At 30.9% G+C, this 19,110-nt stretch overlaps 2 protein-coding genes across 2 annotated transcripts; both read left to right on the top strand.

Annotated features, from left to right (window-relative positions):
• Positions 1-1,134: 1,134 nt before the first annotated feature.
• LOC106684448 (uncharacterized) lies at positions 1,135-8,247 on the top strand (the record flags this gene model as incomplete). The annotated part of the gene is given in 5 exon segments (XM_014426540.3): positions 1,135-2,804; positions 2,874-3,140; positions 3,598-3,775; positions 4,527-4,738; positions 6,415-8,247. Coding segments are annotated over 5 exon segments (2,517 nt in total). The 3' UTR covers positions 6,792-8,247.
• A 5,165-nt stretch (positions 8,248-13,412) lies between these two features.
• On the top strand, positions 13,413-14,123 carry LOC106684426 (ribosomal RNA-processing protein 8). The gene has a single exon (XM_014426506.2). It carries the CDS (start codon positions 13,413-13,415, stop codon positions 14,121-14,123), a length of 711 nt encoding a protein of 236 aa, XP_014281992.1.
• The last annotated feature ends 4,987 nt before the right edge of the window (positions 14,124-19,110 follow it).

Genomic DNA, 19,110 nt, shown 5'->3' with positions numbered 1-19,110 from the left:
AAATACATCGATGTTTTTAAAATATCGTTGCTTACAATACCTTACTCAAAATACATCGATGTTTTTGAACAACTATTTCAGAAACATAAGGTCTGCTCCAACGATCCCGCGTCCTACGGCCTGTAAGAAGTGCTTTTTGAAACAAAAAATCCGACAACGACTAAAAAAACACCGATGTTTTAAAATATCGTTGCTTACAATACATTACCCAAAATACATCGTTGTTTTTGAATAACTATTTCAGAAACATGAGGTCTGTTCAACGATCCCGTGCCCTACGGCCTCTAAGAAGTGCTTTTTGAAACAAAGAAATCGACATCGACTACAAAAAACATCGATGTTTTTTGTAGTCGATGTCGGATTTTCTATTTCAGACCTTATGTTTCTGAAATAGTTATTCAAAAACATCGATGTATTTTGAGTAAGGTATTGTAAGCAACGATATTTTAAAAACATCGATGTTTTTTGTAGTCCATCTTGGATTCTTTGTTTAAAAAAACACTTCTGACAGGCCGTAGGATGCGTGATCGTTGGACCAGACCTTATATTATTCAAATGGATGTTCAAAAACATCGATGTATCTCACAGGCCGTAGAATGCGGGATCGTTGGACCAGACCTTATGTTTCTGAAATAGTTATTCATAAACATCGATGTATTTTGGGTAATGTATCGTAAGCAACATTATTTTGAAATTGAACATTGATATTTCAAAACATCGATGTTTTTTTTATCAATGGTGCATTTTTTTTTGCAAAAACCACTTCCGACTGACCGGACTATACGTCATCGTTAAAACAGATCTTGAGTTACTGAAATGGTTGAAATGCTTAACGGAACCTAATCTTGTTTATAGTACTGGTAAGCATTTCGGTATCAATGCAGGTTTCTAGGAATTTGAATTCAGTTAATTCCAAGGTAATTTCCCAACTCGTATATTTCGGAATCTTTAGGGAATCTCAAAGCTATAGTTTGGATTTTCATCCAAAATCTAACCATTAACATAGAATACAGATGAAGCAAAAGCATTATTTTACATTCCTCAGCAGGCAATATTCAATCAACTCGATTTAGAAACATTCAGTTTTTGAAGAACCATAAAAATTTGGTCAATCAGTAAAAATTTTCATTTTTTATACTGTTGACATATCTTCTACCTACTACAAATTCTATATCTTTGGATTGTTTATTTTTATGAGTCAGTTGATAGTACCTCCTTCAAAATGACAGTTCTAGAAATATTAAATATTTCATTTCAAACTCATCATGTCAGTATCCTATAGTAAATATTTTTAATTCTTACACTCAAACAGCGCTACACTATGGATAATCTTAATAAAGTATATTGTAAAAAGTCAGAAGCTATCCACCTCTTGCAAGAAATTGATGTTAAGTCAGTGAAAAATTATATGCATGAATTATTATCCCAACATAATTTTAAAAAGTCTGAATTTACCTCAAAATGTTTAATTTGCACTTCTTCTTTATTAAAAAATTGGCAAAACTTAGTGCACCATTTAAGAAGTCCTTCTCATGTTGATAACATCAAGAGAAATTGTAAACAATTCACAGCAATTTGTATTTTATGTAGGTATATTTTAATAGCAGATGATACTGATTTCATATTTGAACATTTTACCCAACATAAAGCAGCAACAGGTCAAAGTGATAAAAAAGTAGTTCACAAGACCTTTGAAAACGATTCAGCCAGCCATAATTTAAGTATTACCACCACTTCTTCAGTTTTCAAGGATAATGAAAATATACATACTAATCCAAAGAAGAAATATCAACAACAAACAGAGAAAGAATGTATAGATTTTGAAAAAACCATAGTCGGAAACATTGAAGAAGTAGCAGCAGAAAGGCCTGAATCAGTTTTAAAGAATAATTATATCAAACCAGATGTTGAACATTTTGGTAGTTCTAACTCTGTGAAAAATAATTTGACTGATAGGCACGTTATTTCTTCAGTTAGTTACAATGGAAATAAAATGTTATCTACTAGGAGGAGTAGTAATGTTAAAACTTCTCCAATTTTAAAATCATCCACAACCGCATTTAACAATTATGACAAAAACAATGTACATGAAGTGAGAGAAGAATTGTTAAAGGAACATGCCAATCACCACAATTGTCAGAAGAAAAATACAGAGGCTAGGAATATTGATAATGATAACAGAATAAAAAGACGATCTAGACTTGCAATTAATTTTAATAAGACATCAAACAACACAAGGGTCGTTACAACCATTAGTAATAAAAGCCTTTATTCTTCTTCCATTGGTGGTGTTATTCCTCCACTAGAAAGTTATAGAGATATTGACAGCAATAAAAGTGTTGAGGTAACTGCTTCTCAAAATTGTATTACTGAATGTTCTAAAGGAGGTTTTTATCCTGAAAAAGCTTTTTTCAGTAACAAAACACTCCAGCTTACAAGTCTGGGAGTATCCGAGGATGAATTCACTATCAGTCAAGCATTGAGTGCTGAAAATATAGCTAACTATTGCACAAAGACATACTATTCATCATATTATAGGCTCCGAAAGCTATATTTTTCATGTTTAATATGCAAAGCATTGCGATTACAGGAAAAAAATTTTTATAGGCATTTAAGTGGGTTTAAACATAACAATATTGTAGGAGATTGTTACAGTACTGTTTTTATTAAGATTTGTGACATTTGTCAAGTACTGTTGCTAGGTGATATGGATCTTACTAAAAAACATTTTCAGTGTGATGCTCATCAGCAAAACATAAAATGTAAAATGGGTTTAATAAAGCAACAATATGCTGTTATGTCTGGTAGATAAACTTTCAGTATCTAATACAATTTTTTTTTTTTTTATCTTTAATTCAAATGTTCTGTTTCAGGTGTACAAAAATTAGGTTTTTCAGGTGAACTTACTCATACATGTACCAGTTTTTCTTCTAAGGAAGCTCTTAATAGATGGGTTGAATCTTTATTAAAAGATGCAAGAGAGGTTGCTTCCATGGCGGTCTCACTTTGCACAGTTCTAGAAAGAGATATTAAAGAAACATTAAAAGATAAATATATCAATTTTCATGTAAAAATTATTGGTTCAAGGCTTTATGAATTAGCAAATCGTCAAAGCGACGTTGATATACATTTAGATATTGGTAATTATATTTGAAGAATGTACTCTCACTATGCTTTATAACAACTTGAGTATATATCTGTAGTACTTATACACCAATCCAAATGTCCTAATATGGTTGGAAATGGTTTGGTGTGCTGAGGTGAAATGTTTGTTTTTCTACTAGGCCCTACCCAGTATTTTTCCTCAGCTTTTACAAAAAAAATTTGTCCCTTCATTCTTCATTGTCATTCAATCATTCTTGTCTAAAATTTGTGGTGGGTTAGGGTTAGAGATAGATAAAAAATTGTCCCCTATTACTCCTAAGGATTTTCTTGATGCACAGACTATTATCCAAAATACAAGTTATCCAATATTTCACCTAAACGGGTTATGTTCTATAGTACGACATTTTCCAGTAACTAATTCTTATACATTACAATATTATATACCTAACAATTCTTACACATTAGTAATGTTTTCTCTTACAAAAATTTCAGGTAATGTCTCAGTAGGTTTTTTAGAAGAATACTTTTACAGAGCAGGTTTTTTTCAAGTGCAAAGATGCATTCTGGATGCCAAAGTGCCTATAATAAGACTTAAACATTTGGAATCCAGCTTGATATGTGACATTAATACTACTAATCCTGCAGGCCCTTACTGTTCTGAACTTATCAAGTAGGTTTGTTTTTAATCCTCTTCTTTTTTTTTCATAACACTTTATTCCTCTGTCACACACTTTCTCATCACTCCATTGCCCATTGATGCATATTCACCAATATACTCACAAAAAAATCATGCTGAAAGGTTTGTTATGATATTTTATATTAAGTTTTATGTTGGGTTTTATAATAATAAATATACTAATACTGAAAAATTAATTCAACTTTTTTTAAATCATTATCACAAAAACTATGATATAAAGAACACAAGAACTAAGTTTGTTGTGCTTCAGAATATTATCAAGAAGCATTTCCCTAAAGCAATACAAAAATTTAAAAAAATCAAATCAATCAACTTTAATTTTCAAAAACTTTTGGTAGCTGAATAGCTATTTAGTTGTTTTAAATTTGGAAAAGGACACATTTCCCTCATTCAGCACAAAAGGGTCTAGACAGCCATTATTATTAAAATATGCTCTCAGCTTTTATGTTGTTTTTTTGATAATTTGAAAATAGGTTTTGAATGATACAATAAAGAGAGAAGACTAAGTTATTCTGATATATGGGAAAAGATAGAGACTAGAAAATTAATTTGCTATGCTAGCTCATATCTATTATCTCTTATAAAATACTTTTAATTTTAATTATTTATAAAAATTAACCTAAAATCATATATTCTTTTATGAATACTAAGCATTAATTTGATTGATAGAGTAGTTTAATACAATTTTAATTCATTTATTTGAAATTTTATTTCTGTTCTCCAGGCTCTATATTTCTTTAGATGAAAGAGTCCGTTGGTTAGCCATAGCCATCACAGAATGGAGTGCAGAAAATGATATTAGAGGTGCCAGGAAATTCAAAAGTTATGCACTAATGGGTCTTGTTCTCTTTTTCTTGATGTCTCCTAATATACGTTTAATTCCCTCAGTTCATGAATTGAAATCACTTTATGAAGGTAGTAGGGTATATATTAAAGGTAAGACCTGCTTATCCTTATATCTGTTATTGCTATACCTTTTTATGCTATTCTAAATTGATATAGTCTTTTTTATTTATGTTTCATTGTCAACTATTAGCTGAATGAATGGCACAAACAAAATATTAATACTGCTTATGTCATGATTATATGCTATTTAGTTATTTATTAATGAAATAAATCATTAAACCATTCATCTTTTTGAATAAAACTGAAAAAATGTCATTTGTTATAACTAGAGATGGGATTTTCATGCAATAACAATGTCTTCAAATCTAGTCAAACCACAACCAAAATTTGATTAATAGAAAGAACCTTCTTCTGACATTAGTTCTATATTGCATGTTTTGGGGTTACCATACAAATTTGCTCATCTTGAGGTTTTTCTGAACAAAATTGCATTTTCTGTTTTTTTAGTTTTACCACAAAATTGTTCTTCAATTTGTTTTTGATTCATGGAAAAATCTAATGAATAATAATATCACAAGAATGATAACTAACATTCAGTTAAATGATTCATAATATGAGCTCAATTATTCCTTTCTCAATCACTACTTCTATTTTGGCCTGGTAACTGTCACGGTCTACAAGAGTGCAGACAAACGGAAATCTCTCCTTAGCACCCAGGTGCTTAAAAAATATTAATTAGAGACCGGATTTCCACATTATAGCTTATTTTATTCCGTTGTGTAACAACTTTTTGCTTACTGAACTTCAATAAGTAATAATTCATATTACCGAAAATTTTCCAAGTCTCATACTTAGAACTCCCACCATGGCATATTCCTAATACCAATATCTGCTACAAATTTTATCAAAACTCAAGACACAATAGCTCCACATCTTGATAAATATACAGGACATTTTCTCATATACACCGATGGTTCCAAAAGTGATAGTAGTCTTGGAGCCACAACAATGATAGATGACTTCATAGTGCAAACAAGTCTTCCATCTAAAAGGAATTAATTTACTGCAGAACTGACAGCAATTTAACTGGTGTTATGGAAGGCCTATTATAGAACAAACAAAAATAATATTCTACTATTCATAGATTCTATGTGTTTTTGTCACTATTTAAAAACATATATATATAGTACATCCTATCGCAGTACTCATATTTCAGTTAATCTACAAGTTAAATTGAATTGACCGCACAGTTTTGTTTGCCTGGATGCTTGGACACAAGGACATCCTGGGAAATTTATAAGTTAAAAAAATAAATATTACATGAAAGAGCAAGCCTATTAGAGATAATCTTATGATTCGTCTCAATAAGTTTTTCATTGATTTTTAAGATTAATCCAGTTCTCTGCAGGATTGAGGACTTGACTTGGGACTTATATGCTGAAATTTCTCATTCTACAACCAGGTCTAATACTGCAGCCTAGAACAAACTCTTTTCTTCTAAAAACAAAGTTACGTGACATTACCATGGTCTCAAAACTAAGTGGAAAAATCCTTCCTTTATTTTCAATGTGCTATTTTGTGTATGTAATGATGTTTTGTACTAATTTTCATCAATAGAATATCTGCTTCATTAGATTTCAAGGAAAACTGGTCTTTATTTTTTCATATAGTATTATACATGCACTAGTAATGTAATACTATTTACATTTTGTGGATAGGTATAGATAATTTTTTATTAACCAATTAATTTAATTTATTTATTTTAGGTTGGGATTACTCATTCTGTAGAGATGTTGAGAAAATTAAAAAAATGCATAATCCATTATTATGTAAATTAAACAAATACGAATTGCTTGCTGAGTTTTTCAAATACTATTCGATGCATGATGCAAAACGAAGTGTAATTTTTCCTCATAATGGAAAGATTTATCGGAAAGTAGCATTCGCCAATCCATCTAAAGACATTTACCCTGGTGTTCACTCTAATCAAGAAGACAATGAACCTCTTTCTATTGGGGGACGATTTATTTTAATTGACTTTTTTTGCTTAAGAGAAAATATTAACAAATCAGTTGATGAAAACTTATTCGACCATTTTCAATCCATTTGCCGCAAAACTCTTGTATGTGGTTGGCAAAAATGAAACTGGACCACATTCAGCAGAAAGAAACCAAGCTGTACATTAAGAGAAAAATCAGGTGCAGTAAACGCACCACAAAACTTTCATTTAATACCCTACTTTGGGATCAAATTACTCCTCACTTATTTCAAAACATATATTTTAATATTATTCACTGTGACAATACTTCCCCTTACTAAAATTCCAAATGAGTCTTTCAGTTGATATCACTAACTCCAACTCACTGGTTCAAATCCGGCCTGGACGGTTAACTTTTATTTCATGGCAGTCCTACAGAATGGAAACTCAACCTTACCACTCAGTTTAGAAAAAGTTGGATACCTGTATGATAGCTTACCCATTTGTCAGAAATAGCAAGGTTGGAAATAAATAAAAATATATTTAAAAGTAAAAAAAAATAGACCGAGGTAAATCTGGAACTACAAAATGAAAGAATCTTTGATGGGACACAGTCTAAGAGAGGAATATGTTTTGGACAGAGACATCTGGAAGCAGACCATTAAAAATTTAGGTTCAGGAAACCTACTGCTTGTGTGGGAAATCGTAAATAAAAAAATAGAATGTTCTCATACCTTGTAAAATTATTTCATTTTAAGAGCTGCAATGGGAGAAAAGAACAGTTGAAGAAACTGATACCTAACCCTTACGCCATTCTTTTTGAGCGGGCCAGTTCTCAGAAAAATGCCGAGAATTTTGTGAGTCATGGTTATTTGTGCTCAAGGGACTTTAAAATTTGTATTTTCTTTGAAAGGTTGGTTTCAAAAATTTTCATGGTAGTAATTCTTTTCCTTACTATATTGTGAAAGCGCACTGGGGTAAGGCACGATGCTACTAACTCCAAGGACCTGGGTTCAAATCCGGCTGGACAGAAAATCATTTTCTGTTACACTACAGCCGTGAATCAACCGTGTGGGTTCTGAAGCCTGGGCACCCAGCCTCATAAACTGGGTACCCTTAATTAGGTAAAAATCTAGCGGTCAAGTGTGATAATGACCAAATTACCTCCTTGCACAACCGTTAGTCTAGTAACAATACTTCCTTATAAAGTACTGCACCCTTAACCCTTCATGGGTTGTAGCGGTACAGATTTTAATTTTTAATAAAAAGTAAACTACTTTTTCTTACCATATATTTCATAATTAAGTAAGAAGAAGTAAAATTGGAAGAATAATATAGCATTAACCCAAATTTTTCAAATATAAGAGATCCTCTCTGTTGAATATGGTCCAATTGTTTGAACAATAATATAGCATTAACCCATATTTTCAAATATAAGAGGTCCTCTCTGTTGAATATGGTCCAATTGTTTGAACAATAATATAGTATTAACCCATATTTTGCAAATATAAGAGGTCCCCTGTGTTGAATATGGTCCAATTGTTTGAACAATAAATAAAGGCTATTTTGTATTGTTTATAAAAATATTATTTTTGTTTAATAAATGATAAATAACCAATTATGTTTTCTTTGAGTGTATATTTTTATTCCATTTGTTTTTCTTTTTAACTAATGCTAGCCTCTTAAATATGTTTTCTATCGTAAGTCAACTTCATCTACATTATTCAGAAAATTTATTTAGAAAAAATGCTAGTTCCAAACCATTCAAATTTGTAAACATTTAAAATCAAATCTAAAACTTAATGGGATAAGTAGTTTACCTTGGTCATCATGTAGTTCTGTCTAGCACACCAGTAGTTAGAGAAGCTTACTGGGGAGAAATTTCGGGTAAAGTGTAAAAATCTTAAAAAACAAACGATTATTTTTTTATTAAAAATAAATAATATAGTTTTTATGAAGTAAACAAACAAATAAGCATTATATAATAACTATTAATATATTGTTGCTTGATCTGATTTAACTGATAACTCCGAAAAAATCATCAATACTTTTTTGTAAGACTATTTAAATTGCTGGTGGAAACACCGTAAAAACAGATAATTGATAACTTATTAAAAAATAAGCAAGCTAATTAAACACAATATCTATTGAAATTGTTTTTAAATCATAACATCATTCTAGACATAGACATCTCGTTTCAATACTCATCTTGTAAGACATATGAATGATTTTTTCTAACTTCAAGAATTCATTCGAAATGTTTATAATCATGCATCGATGTTTTATTGTTTTAAATGGTATAAATTTTTTTTTATCAGTCTTATGAGGTATTAAATCTTATGTGGCAATATTATACCATATAAAAATATACTACCAAGAATATATACAATTTTATTAAATTTCCAAGATAACTGAGAATAGTTGCTATCAATTTTAGTATTGTTCAATACTTCCAATTTCTTTTGATGTGCACTTAGCAAGCATATTTGTAGTTAATCTTTAAGTACCAAAGAATAACTATAATAAACCTTATTGAAATAATCAGTTGTGTTTTAAATTTAAAGTTTTTATGAAAAAACTTGGGTGAATGGGTTTCAGAGTTGAACTTAACTCTTGTTGAATTATTATTTGTAATAATCATTAAAACTAAATCAGTCCATATCATGAATTATATAATTTATAAGTACAAGTACAGAGACTTACTTTCAAAGAAATGTAGATATTTTTTCTATGAAAAGTGTTTTGGGAATAACAAATTAAAATAAGTATTTTTTTAGTTTTTGCACTAGGGGTACCAACATACACTAGTTCCATATTTCAAAAAGGCAAGTGAAGCAAGAGTGACTTAGGAGAAATATTAATTGAGAACAGATATTTATAGTAACTGGTTAGTACAATAATTATTAGGAAGATAAATAATAATATAAATGATTTAAGGTATAAAAATATAATAATATTTACCTTGCTAAACAGTATTTATAAGCTATTTTGAATATAAAAAATGTGTAAGTTTTTGTTGCAAAACTTTTAACATGTTTATCATATTACTAAATTCATAAAGAAAAATAAATAAATACATCAGACCATGTTATTGTTTAGAGTGAAACAATGTATTATATAAAAAAAATGTTTTAGTTTTACATAACACATTTTATTCATCACCATATCGACACGATTTTTGAGTAGAAATTGTCTTCTTACGTGTTTTTCCCTCCATCAGTTCTATAATTATTTACTTAATATCTCTATGGTACACCGTGACACCTTGACAGGCGCTACACTCCAAGATAGAGGAAGGGCGCCTACAACTTCAAAAACCAATCAACTGCTGCTTTTCAGTTAAACATGCCCAGAATAGACTGAAAGTCCCAAATACCATCTTATGAAAGTGTTGCACAGGTGCACCTTGGTGGTCCTAAATACCTCTTTGCTCTCTCTTAAAGTGCATCTGGAGTCCATTGTAGCACCAATTTGTATTCATTTGGTGGATTTCTGGGTTAATATCCTTCCAGTACTTCACCTGGTATTCAAGGTAAAATAAAATAAGATTCCTTTACTTACTCAAAAGTGTACTCACCAATACATACTTGTCCAACAATATGGGTTTTAGCTGTACAATTATGAGTTGGCCTTTGCTAATTGGGTTTATATGCATATAATTTGTCTTTGGTTCATTTACAACGAGTTCCATTCTTGAAATCATAACAGCTTGAGAAAGGCATCCTTTGTCACTCCGAAAGTCCTGATTTCGGAGATCCTTATTGCGAAGTTTATTTAAATTGGTGATCCAACGTGCGTAGTTCGCCACCTATTTTAGTTACCTTGAACAGTTGCTTCCTATTAATTAAAACAGGTAACGCTTTAAAAAAAAAAGAAAAGAGAAATCAACTTTCTCCTTTTCTGTAGAGAATCAGACCAGGGTTTGCAGGAACTTTAAATATTTCATATCATTCACGAGCTATACTGTATATTTTTAGTATTCGATTGTGTGAGAAAATAAGTGATATAAATCATGCCACTTAGAACTTGAGTTATTCCCAGGTTTGAAATCCTCAAATAAAAATTGGATGAAGAAAACGGTCATTTAGTTTCTATCATACGAGATTACAATGAAATAGAAAAGAATATTAGGAAGATTGTAATAATAGCTTATAAGGGAAGGTTAAAGGTCACTAAAGCATGGCTTGGTCTAACTTCTCAAGCAAGAGTTGTACCTGCAACTCTTCCGGATTATGATTAATTTCAGTAAGCTTCCACATCTTTTAACTTTATATCACCAATCTTATATATATCTCAGAAACTTATATGTATCCTATTTGCTAATTTTAGAGGCTTGATTTTCGTGTGAGGGAAAAAACTAAAAAACGTGCAGTAAAAACCCAAAATGAAGAAATCATGTAGTAAAAACCTAATATTATGTATTGGAACATAAAATTCAACTATTTAGTTTAGTTTATTGTAGCTATACAAGGAAAGCTTATCTAACCATGTTTGAATCAATGAATAAGACAGTAACTTGAAATATTTGAATTATCAATATCCACTATAAATATATATGGAATAATTAACGGTTGAGAGGTGGAGCGAGGATTCAAGTTAACAACGAACATGAAACTTATTCTAAAGAGAATTTATATTCTTACCTAAGACCATTGATTAACACTATTTCAAGAATATTATGTTTTGTTTATTTGTTTTGTCTTTTTATGTTTAACTCTTAAGTATTAAACAATGCATCACTTCCTAAAAGCATTACCTCATATTTTTCTATTCTAAATTATAGCAGTGATTAATCAAATGAATATTGTCATACGCGAGTGGTCTGAAAAGTTTCCGACTTAACAAAATACAAAACATTTTTACTGTTTTTTTTTTTTTTTTTGTTTTTTTATTCGTCAACATAGTCTCTTTGTAACTCTACACACTTCTCCCAGTGATGCTCCCATCTCTGTAACTCGTCCAAAAAGTACTCGGCGTTTTTCTCTGCAAAATAATTGTTCACAAAGGTGATCGCTTCTTCATTTGACGAAAATCTCTATCCTCTGCACGCAATTTTTAGATGAGGGAACAAAAAGAAATCACTTGGGTGATAGATAGATCTGGTGAGTAAGGCAGATGGTCAAGCAGTTCAAACCATAATTCGTGGATTTTCGCTATGGCAACCGCTGAAGTGTGAGGCGATGCATTGTCTTGGTGAAACAGGATTTTTTTTTTCTGCAAATGTGGCCGTTTTTCTGCAAATTCTGCCTTCAGCTTGTCAAGTAACAATGCGTAAAATGCTCCTCTAATGGTTTTTCCTTTTTGAAGATAGTCGATTAAAATAACAATATGACTATCCCAAAAAACAGTCGCCATCACTTTCCCTGCCGAGAAAACAGTCCTTGCTTTTTTTGAAACCGGTTCCCCCTTTGCAGTCTACTATCTAGACTGTATTTTTGTTTCGAGCGTATAATGGTGTATTCAAGTTTCATCTACAGTAATTACTTGGCGCCAAAACTCGGATTTATTGCGCCAACAGAGCGTTGGAAATGTTCATTCGAACACATTTTTTGTCTAACGTGAGCAAACGAGGCACCCAATGTGCGAACAGTTTTCTCATATCTAAATGTTGATTTAATATGTAACAAACACGTTCTTGCGACATGTTCATAACTTCTGCTATCTCTCTCACTTTAATTCGGCAGTCGTCCAGCACCATTTGGTGAACTTTGGCGATGTTTTCGTCGGTAGTTGCAATTTTTGGACGTCTCGAACGTTCGTCGTCTCCCAAGTTCTTACAGCCAAGTCTGAATTCAGCTGCCCAAAATTTCACTGTGGTAAATGATGGTGCAGAGTCCTTATACACAGAATCCAACTCAACAACTGCAAAATGATTTCATTGTTAAAACTCCCGAAATGAAAATTAGTTCAGAAAAACCTAAAATAGTGAATTTTCGTGTATTAAATCCAAAATGAGTAGTATTAAACTAGTGTCAATTGAAAGCTCTTTTTAAGATTCAAATTACTGTGATGATTTGGCTGAATTTGAAACTGAGAAATAAAACATTAAATTGCATGAAAATTCTATCTCTGATTATAACCTACGGTGACAGTTGTCCATTGTATTTCATCATTACTTTTTATCATTTATTTGCCTAGCTGAACTGACAGGATCACTATCAGCGTGTAGACTAGTACTGTCATACTTTCTCATTGTTGTGATATTCCTTAGACCCCGGATAACTTTTACTACAGTCAATTTACATTTGACTTAGAGCGGAGAGATCGTCAGTGGACACTTTTATTAATTCTATTTAAACATGGTATCCATGTTTAAATATAGAACTTCTTTTATCGAAATTTTATTTTATAAAATTTCAAATTCTCAGCCCTTTATCAACAGTAATTAAATAATGAGCTAAACAGTATAATTCAAGAAACTAAATGAATGCTGATTTGGAGACGAAATATCCAGGCGAATATGAAATGCTTCAGAGAAAAAAATTAGTAAATCTAGCAATTTAAAATCGAACATTTACGTTAGCCAAACTGCCTTATTTTCGTGAATGATTCATATATTTTCAATATATCCTTTGATTATTTTGTCTCTTTGTTTAATGTACTCCGTACTTCCTTGGACCTCACTAGTGCTTCCATGTTTTCTGTTTAGTTTTTGTGTAGGTAGGTTATATTGTCATGTGTCGTAAGGTTGTCCTTCTAGGCTAATAATGGTTATTCAATTGCCTTGTTTTAGTATTATTTAATGAATTGAGTTGTTAAAATATTTTGTGTTATTTTAATTGAACTATGAGTGGTAAAGTGAAAAAGAAGAAAGGTCCCGATTCTAATTTAAGACAACAAATGCTTAGTAGACTGAAATCAGCTCGTCTAAGGTATTTAAATGATGTTATGTACAACAATAATAAAGAAAAAAAAATCCTCAAGGACAAACAAGCTTTTAAAGCATATCATGAATCCTTTGAAGAACAACAACAACAGTGGTCTACAAATCCTTTGGATGTTGTAATCAAAGATATTAAAGACATCTATAAATCTTCCAAAGACAAAAGTAACTTCACAGTAGCTGATTTTGGATGTGGTACTGCACGAATTGCGATGGAGTTGGAAGAAACAGGTGTTACTGTTCATTCATTTGATTTAGTGGCATTAAATGATAAGGTAACAGTTTGTGATATGTCTCACACACCCCTTCTTTCGACTTCTGTTGATGTAGTTGTTAACTGTTTATCTCTAATGGCATCTGATTGCACAAGTTATATCGATGAAGGACGAAGGGTTCTTAAAAATGAAGGAATAATGTTGATTGTAGAAGTAGCTAGTCGTTTGAATAACAAAAACAACTTTGTCGAAGCGATGAAGGAGCATGGTCTTATTTTAGTGAAGAAAACTTTCATAAGTGATGAATACTTTTGTTATTTTAAATTCATAAACCGTGGAAAGAAAAAAACAAAAGCAGCTAGTATTATTCTTGAGACCTGTAAATATAAAAAAAGATAGTTGTTAGTTTATATTTGACTGGTTATTTACAAATAAAAAATTGTTTTTAAATATATGTAATATATTTTACTTTTTTCAACATTGTTTTAGTTTTGAAGTATAAGTATGTTGTGACTCAGTTTAGGTATCTGTTTGCATTTCACTGTTTTTATAAAAATCTATCTAAAGAAAGATTAAATTAATAGTTTCAAAAATGGTGTTTTGTAAATTTGTTTAAAACACTTGATAGGTGTCAGGGAGGGTTTTTGTCAGTGCAATTTATATAAATATCCAAATACACATGTGTTGTTTCATTTGAAATATCAGTTTTTTTGAGTAAATTTTAAAGAACAGGAGTTACAGTTGGAAGGATTGGGGATGGTGGGTGGGTGGGAGACCAATGTTACCAAATTTATGATAAAAATAGTTCCATCCACACCTCATGTTCACACCCAACAGTTTGTTATTGTTGTATATCACAGTTTGTGGTGCCCAAGAATTCACCCCACTTACAATTTAAAAGAAAGGAGAAGTATAATTGGAGAATATAAAAATTAATTTTATTTTTTCAATTATCTGTTATTAAATTAAAATTTAACATAATTCTTTTTTTTGGGGGCTCAAGTCCTCCATTGAGGACCGATGCAGCCCCAGAGTGGGAATATCAAGGCTCATTTCTCGGGGCCGCTGCAAAATAAATATTGACCAGCCCAGGTGGGAATCAAACCAAGCGCTCTGGGACCCTCGCCTCAGCCGTCAGGTCCTCTAACATAATTCTGTTGTTCTTTTTGTTTTTTCTATTTCTGTAATCCGTCTAATAGTAATGGATGAACTCCTTTAAGATGAAATGGTCAACTGATAACTGGTTTGTAGGTAGGCCTGGACCCAGGGCCGGGACAGCTGAGGTTAGACACCAAAATCCTGCACTCAAGGGATTGGTTCAGGCCAGGCACTCCATCCTCTGCTTATCTGCCATCCCCAATCTAGTTCACTATGTTGTGGTATAATTTTATTAATCAATTAATATATACATATAACTTGGCTTTTATTTAGTTCCTACTATGAACAAGTTTTTTACTTGTATATATCATTAACTACTGAAGAGTCTTTTGAATTATCTAAAAATTACAATTCTATGTAGAAGAAAATTACCCTTCAAACTTTATATACTTTATTTTTAATTATTAAGTTTGCAAGTCTTTTATGTAATGATAAAAGAATTTGAAACTTTTAACAGATCTTCATCGGGACCTTATCATCAAATGAATTGCTTTTCACCAGTAGTATCTTCTTTGTTTGGATCAATATATCTATAAAAATAACAATGCTTGTGGAGTTGAAATTATTAATAGTGGTTCCGCTTATGTTACAGTTTTGTTTTTTTCAAATTTTTTTTAGAAACCCAGCCTTATGGGTTTCTAAAAAACAAAATTTGAGATGTATAAAAAATTACTTCTAGAACTTTATTCTGGATTATCTTTTCTAGGAAGTTGATTATATTAATTTTTTACAATGCTAAGGTGAAAAAAAACTTCCAGTTAGAATATATTATTATTCTATATTTTGTACTTATACATTTCAGGGTTTATCACATACTCATGTTCTATGTATCCTCATGTCTTTGTCAATTTTTATTGTGAAATTTTGTCATTTATATACGTGTAGTTTAAAAATCCCCCCATAGAAATTGATAAAATTGAGAAATATGATGATGCATAGTACATATGGTAAAGTACTGAGTATGGGGTAAATCCTGTAATGCACAAGTACAAAATATAGAATAATAACTAATTGGGAGTTTTCATCACTTCAGCATTTAAAAAAATCGAGAACTTTAGTTTTTCAAATAACTCAAAAACTATATGGGCCATTTTTCCATTTCACACAAATTTCATGGTAGAAAACTTCCAATTAGAATATATTGTAATCCTCTATTTTATCTTATACTCATGTACTATGTATCCTCATATTTGTGAATTTTATCAATTTCTCTTGTGAAATTTTGTCATTTATTTACATATAGTTTAAAAATCTCACAATAAAAATTAAGAAATATGAGGACACATAGTAAAGTACATGAGCATGGGGTAAATCTTGAAACTTTGTACATGTACAAAATATAGAATAGCAATATATTCTAACTGAAAGTTTTCTTCACCTTAGAATTTAAAAAAATCTAGAACTTTAGTTTTTCAAATAACTCAAAAATATATGGGCCATTCTCCCATTTCACACAAATTTCATAACTCAGACAGATTTCATTGTGTAAAAATTGCTTCTTCCAATGATTTTTTTTCATGAATTGCTCTAAGGTAGGCTATTAATGGTGTTTATAAAAAAAAACTTAATAAAATTAGTTTTCATAGGAAATCATAATATCATGATTGACACCATTGAGATGAGGGAGATAAAAAATACACATAATTCAACCAATGTTAAATGTTATTTTATTTAACAATTTTTTGTTTATTAGTTTGTACAACAATATTTAAAAACATTGTATATAATTATATCAGTGATTTATTAGTTATTACCATTATTTGCTCGAAAAAAAAATTTAATTTTCTTTTTTATTTCCAGGAGGGGTAGCTGCTCCTTGCTGAGTACGCCCATGTATACATATATACAAGCATATATATGTACACAATTATCTTTTTAATCACACACGGTGGCCACAACAGTTCCCTTTGTTCCTTAAATTCTATCACGCTCACTTTTGAGATGTGAGGGAGATAGGTTTTAGCGATTACATTAAAGTGGACCATTCTATGTGAGCCTCTTATCAACAGTATGTATCGATTGTTGAACTCCCTTTTAAACACATAAATTAACTGTAATATAATGTTATTTAAACCCACGTTTTAGGAAATATCACTGTTTGAGGGAGTTAGGAGATGAAATGACACTCGCTAATTTCACTCATATAAACACACTCACAAGAGAACTAAAGCTAGATGTTCTGTGAAATAGATTATTCTCATTTTGTTGATAATCTGTTAATGTTGCCAGCCATGTATGATAATGAAATAAATATTTCCTATGTGTTGGTGCCTAAATTAAAAAGTGTGTGGGGAATAGGTTGCATCTATGGGGCAGATAGATTATGAATCATAACTTTCTATTCAACTTATAGCACGATCTCTCCTAAAAACTAATAATTAAAACCTTCTAACAGGCATCTGAAAAAAATGAGGTTATGAATAAAAAAAAAAAGATAAGTTTTCTGACATCAATGTCAGCAATTTGAGTTGTGCAACAGGTGAAGATGATAGATATTGACACATTAAATTTAAATTTAGGCCTATAATACTGAGATAAAAATTCTTGAACAGCAAGCTAAAGTTTTCTATTAATCAGTGGATGCAAATAAAGTATTGGTAATTTCACATAAACACTATATTCTTGTTGGGACCTAAATTTGTATGTTTTTGGTAGAATGGCCCATATATCACCTGGAATATTACAGCCACTCTTTAAAAAGATAGTTTAATTCTCTTTCGGACTAGCATTAATGAAGATGAAAACCTGTTTTATGCTTATCTTAACATTTAAAATAACAGATATCACTCACTTATTAATACCGTTTCTCAAAAACAACATTCCCCATAAAACTGAAATTATTAATGGTGGTCCCTCTATATCTAATAAATACTTTAATTTAATCCTTTGTTTTGTTATTGTTAGCTTATCTACCTCATTTATATTGAATTTTTTTATTTTTGCAAGAAACTATGCTCTAAAACAACAGTTATGTTCAACTTCAGAAGAACTTGAGATTATGAAACAAAGGGAAAATGGGCCTAAGAATCAGTAGCAGTTTATTCTTACATAGTATACTTTATGATAGATACTGCCTCTAGTGCTGTTTCAATCATGAACCATTTATAATAGTATTAATGTAATTTTATTCACTGAATTTTAAAAGATTTGTTAGTTATTCCCGGGTTCCTATGTCATTTTAGTGGCATGTTAGGCTTTTCTTTATAGGTTATTGTACTTTTTTAGCTAGAAATTCTGTAAATTTAGCTCTAATAATTATTGAATGGAATATGGTCCGGGTCCAGTCAAAAAAACTCAAATAGTAAATAATTATACTATTTTGTCAATAATCTTCTAATAATTATTGTGTGTCATAAAAATGTTTGCTTGTTTGCCATTCAATGTTGTGCATGAACTTGGAGTCTAATTTACCTGAAGCTATTACAGTATTTTCAAGATTAACTTAACCTTGAACTAACAAAATTGAGGAAGACCTATAAAAATTAGCTTGACAGTGTTCAAAAAGATTGTTACATTTTCAATATTCACTCTTTTCAGGTTAATTTCTATACAAAATCTTATAACTGAAAGTCAAAACTGCCTACACATGCCAAGTTTCTGATTAGAGATAGACCACCCTTTGTTTTGTTTCTATATTTTCACCAAAATCTATAGCTTATTGGTCACACTTTTGTTCCTTATTATTTTCTCGTTTATTCTCTAATAACATTTTAATATATTTTCTTAACTAAGACTCATAATTCTGATATTTTTGATTTAATTGTTATTTTGTTTTCTCACTACTTCCTAGGCTAGAAAACTCATTTTTGGTTCTAGTTGTTAAATGGATTTGGAACTAAGTCCAGTATTTCTACTATGGTGAGAGAGAGATAGCTGAGTTAGTAAGACACTGTACTCTTATCTTCTGAATGTGAGGTAATTATTTATTCTGTTAAGTCAGTTGTGGAGTAAGGATTTGGGGGATCCTGCTGGGGAAAACCCCTCTTCTAATTAATTGGCAGAAAAACTCAGTGGATAAGCATGATCTTCACCTTCTTGCATGACCATTGGTCTAGAAGGAGTACTTCCTTATCAAGTACTGAACTCAAGATCCTTCATGGGTCGTAATTTAAAAAGTGAGAAAACAGTAGTCCTTTTGTCTGTTGTCCTGACCAGTGCTATCTTTACCCCATGCTGCCCTCTTACTCCAGTGATTCATTAATTAAAAACAATGCGGAATAAACTTTAA

Source organism: Halyomorpha halys, unplaced genomic scaffold (genome assembly GCF_000696795.3).
Source record: "Halyomorpha halys isolate HHAL.00 unplaced genomic scaffold, Hhal_1.1 Scaffold582.1, whole genome shotgun sequence".
Lineage (NCBI taxonomy): Eukaryota > Metazoa > Arthropoda > Insecta > Hemiptera > Pentatomidae > Halyomorpha > Halyomorpha halys.
The sequence above is the reverse complement of the archived record's forward strand: the minus strand, read 5'-3'. Positions and strand labels throughout refer to the sequence as shown.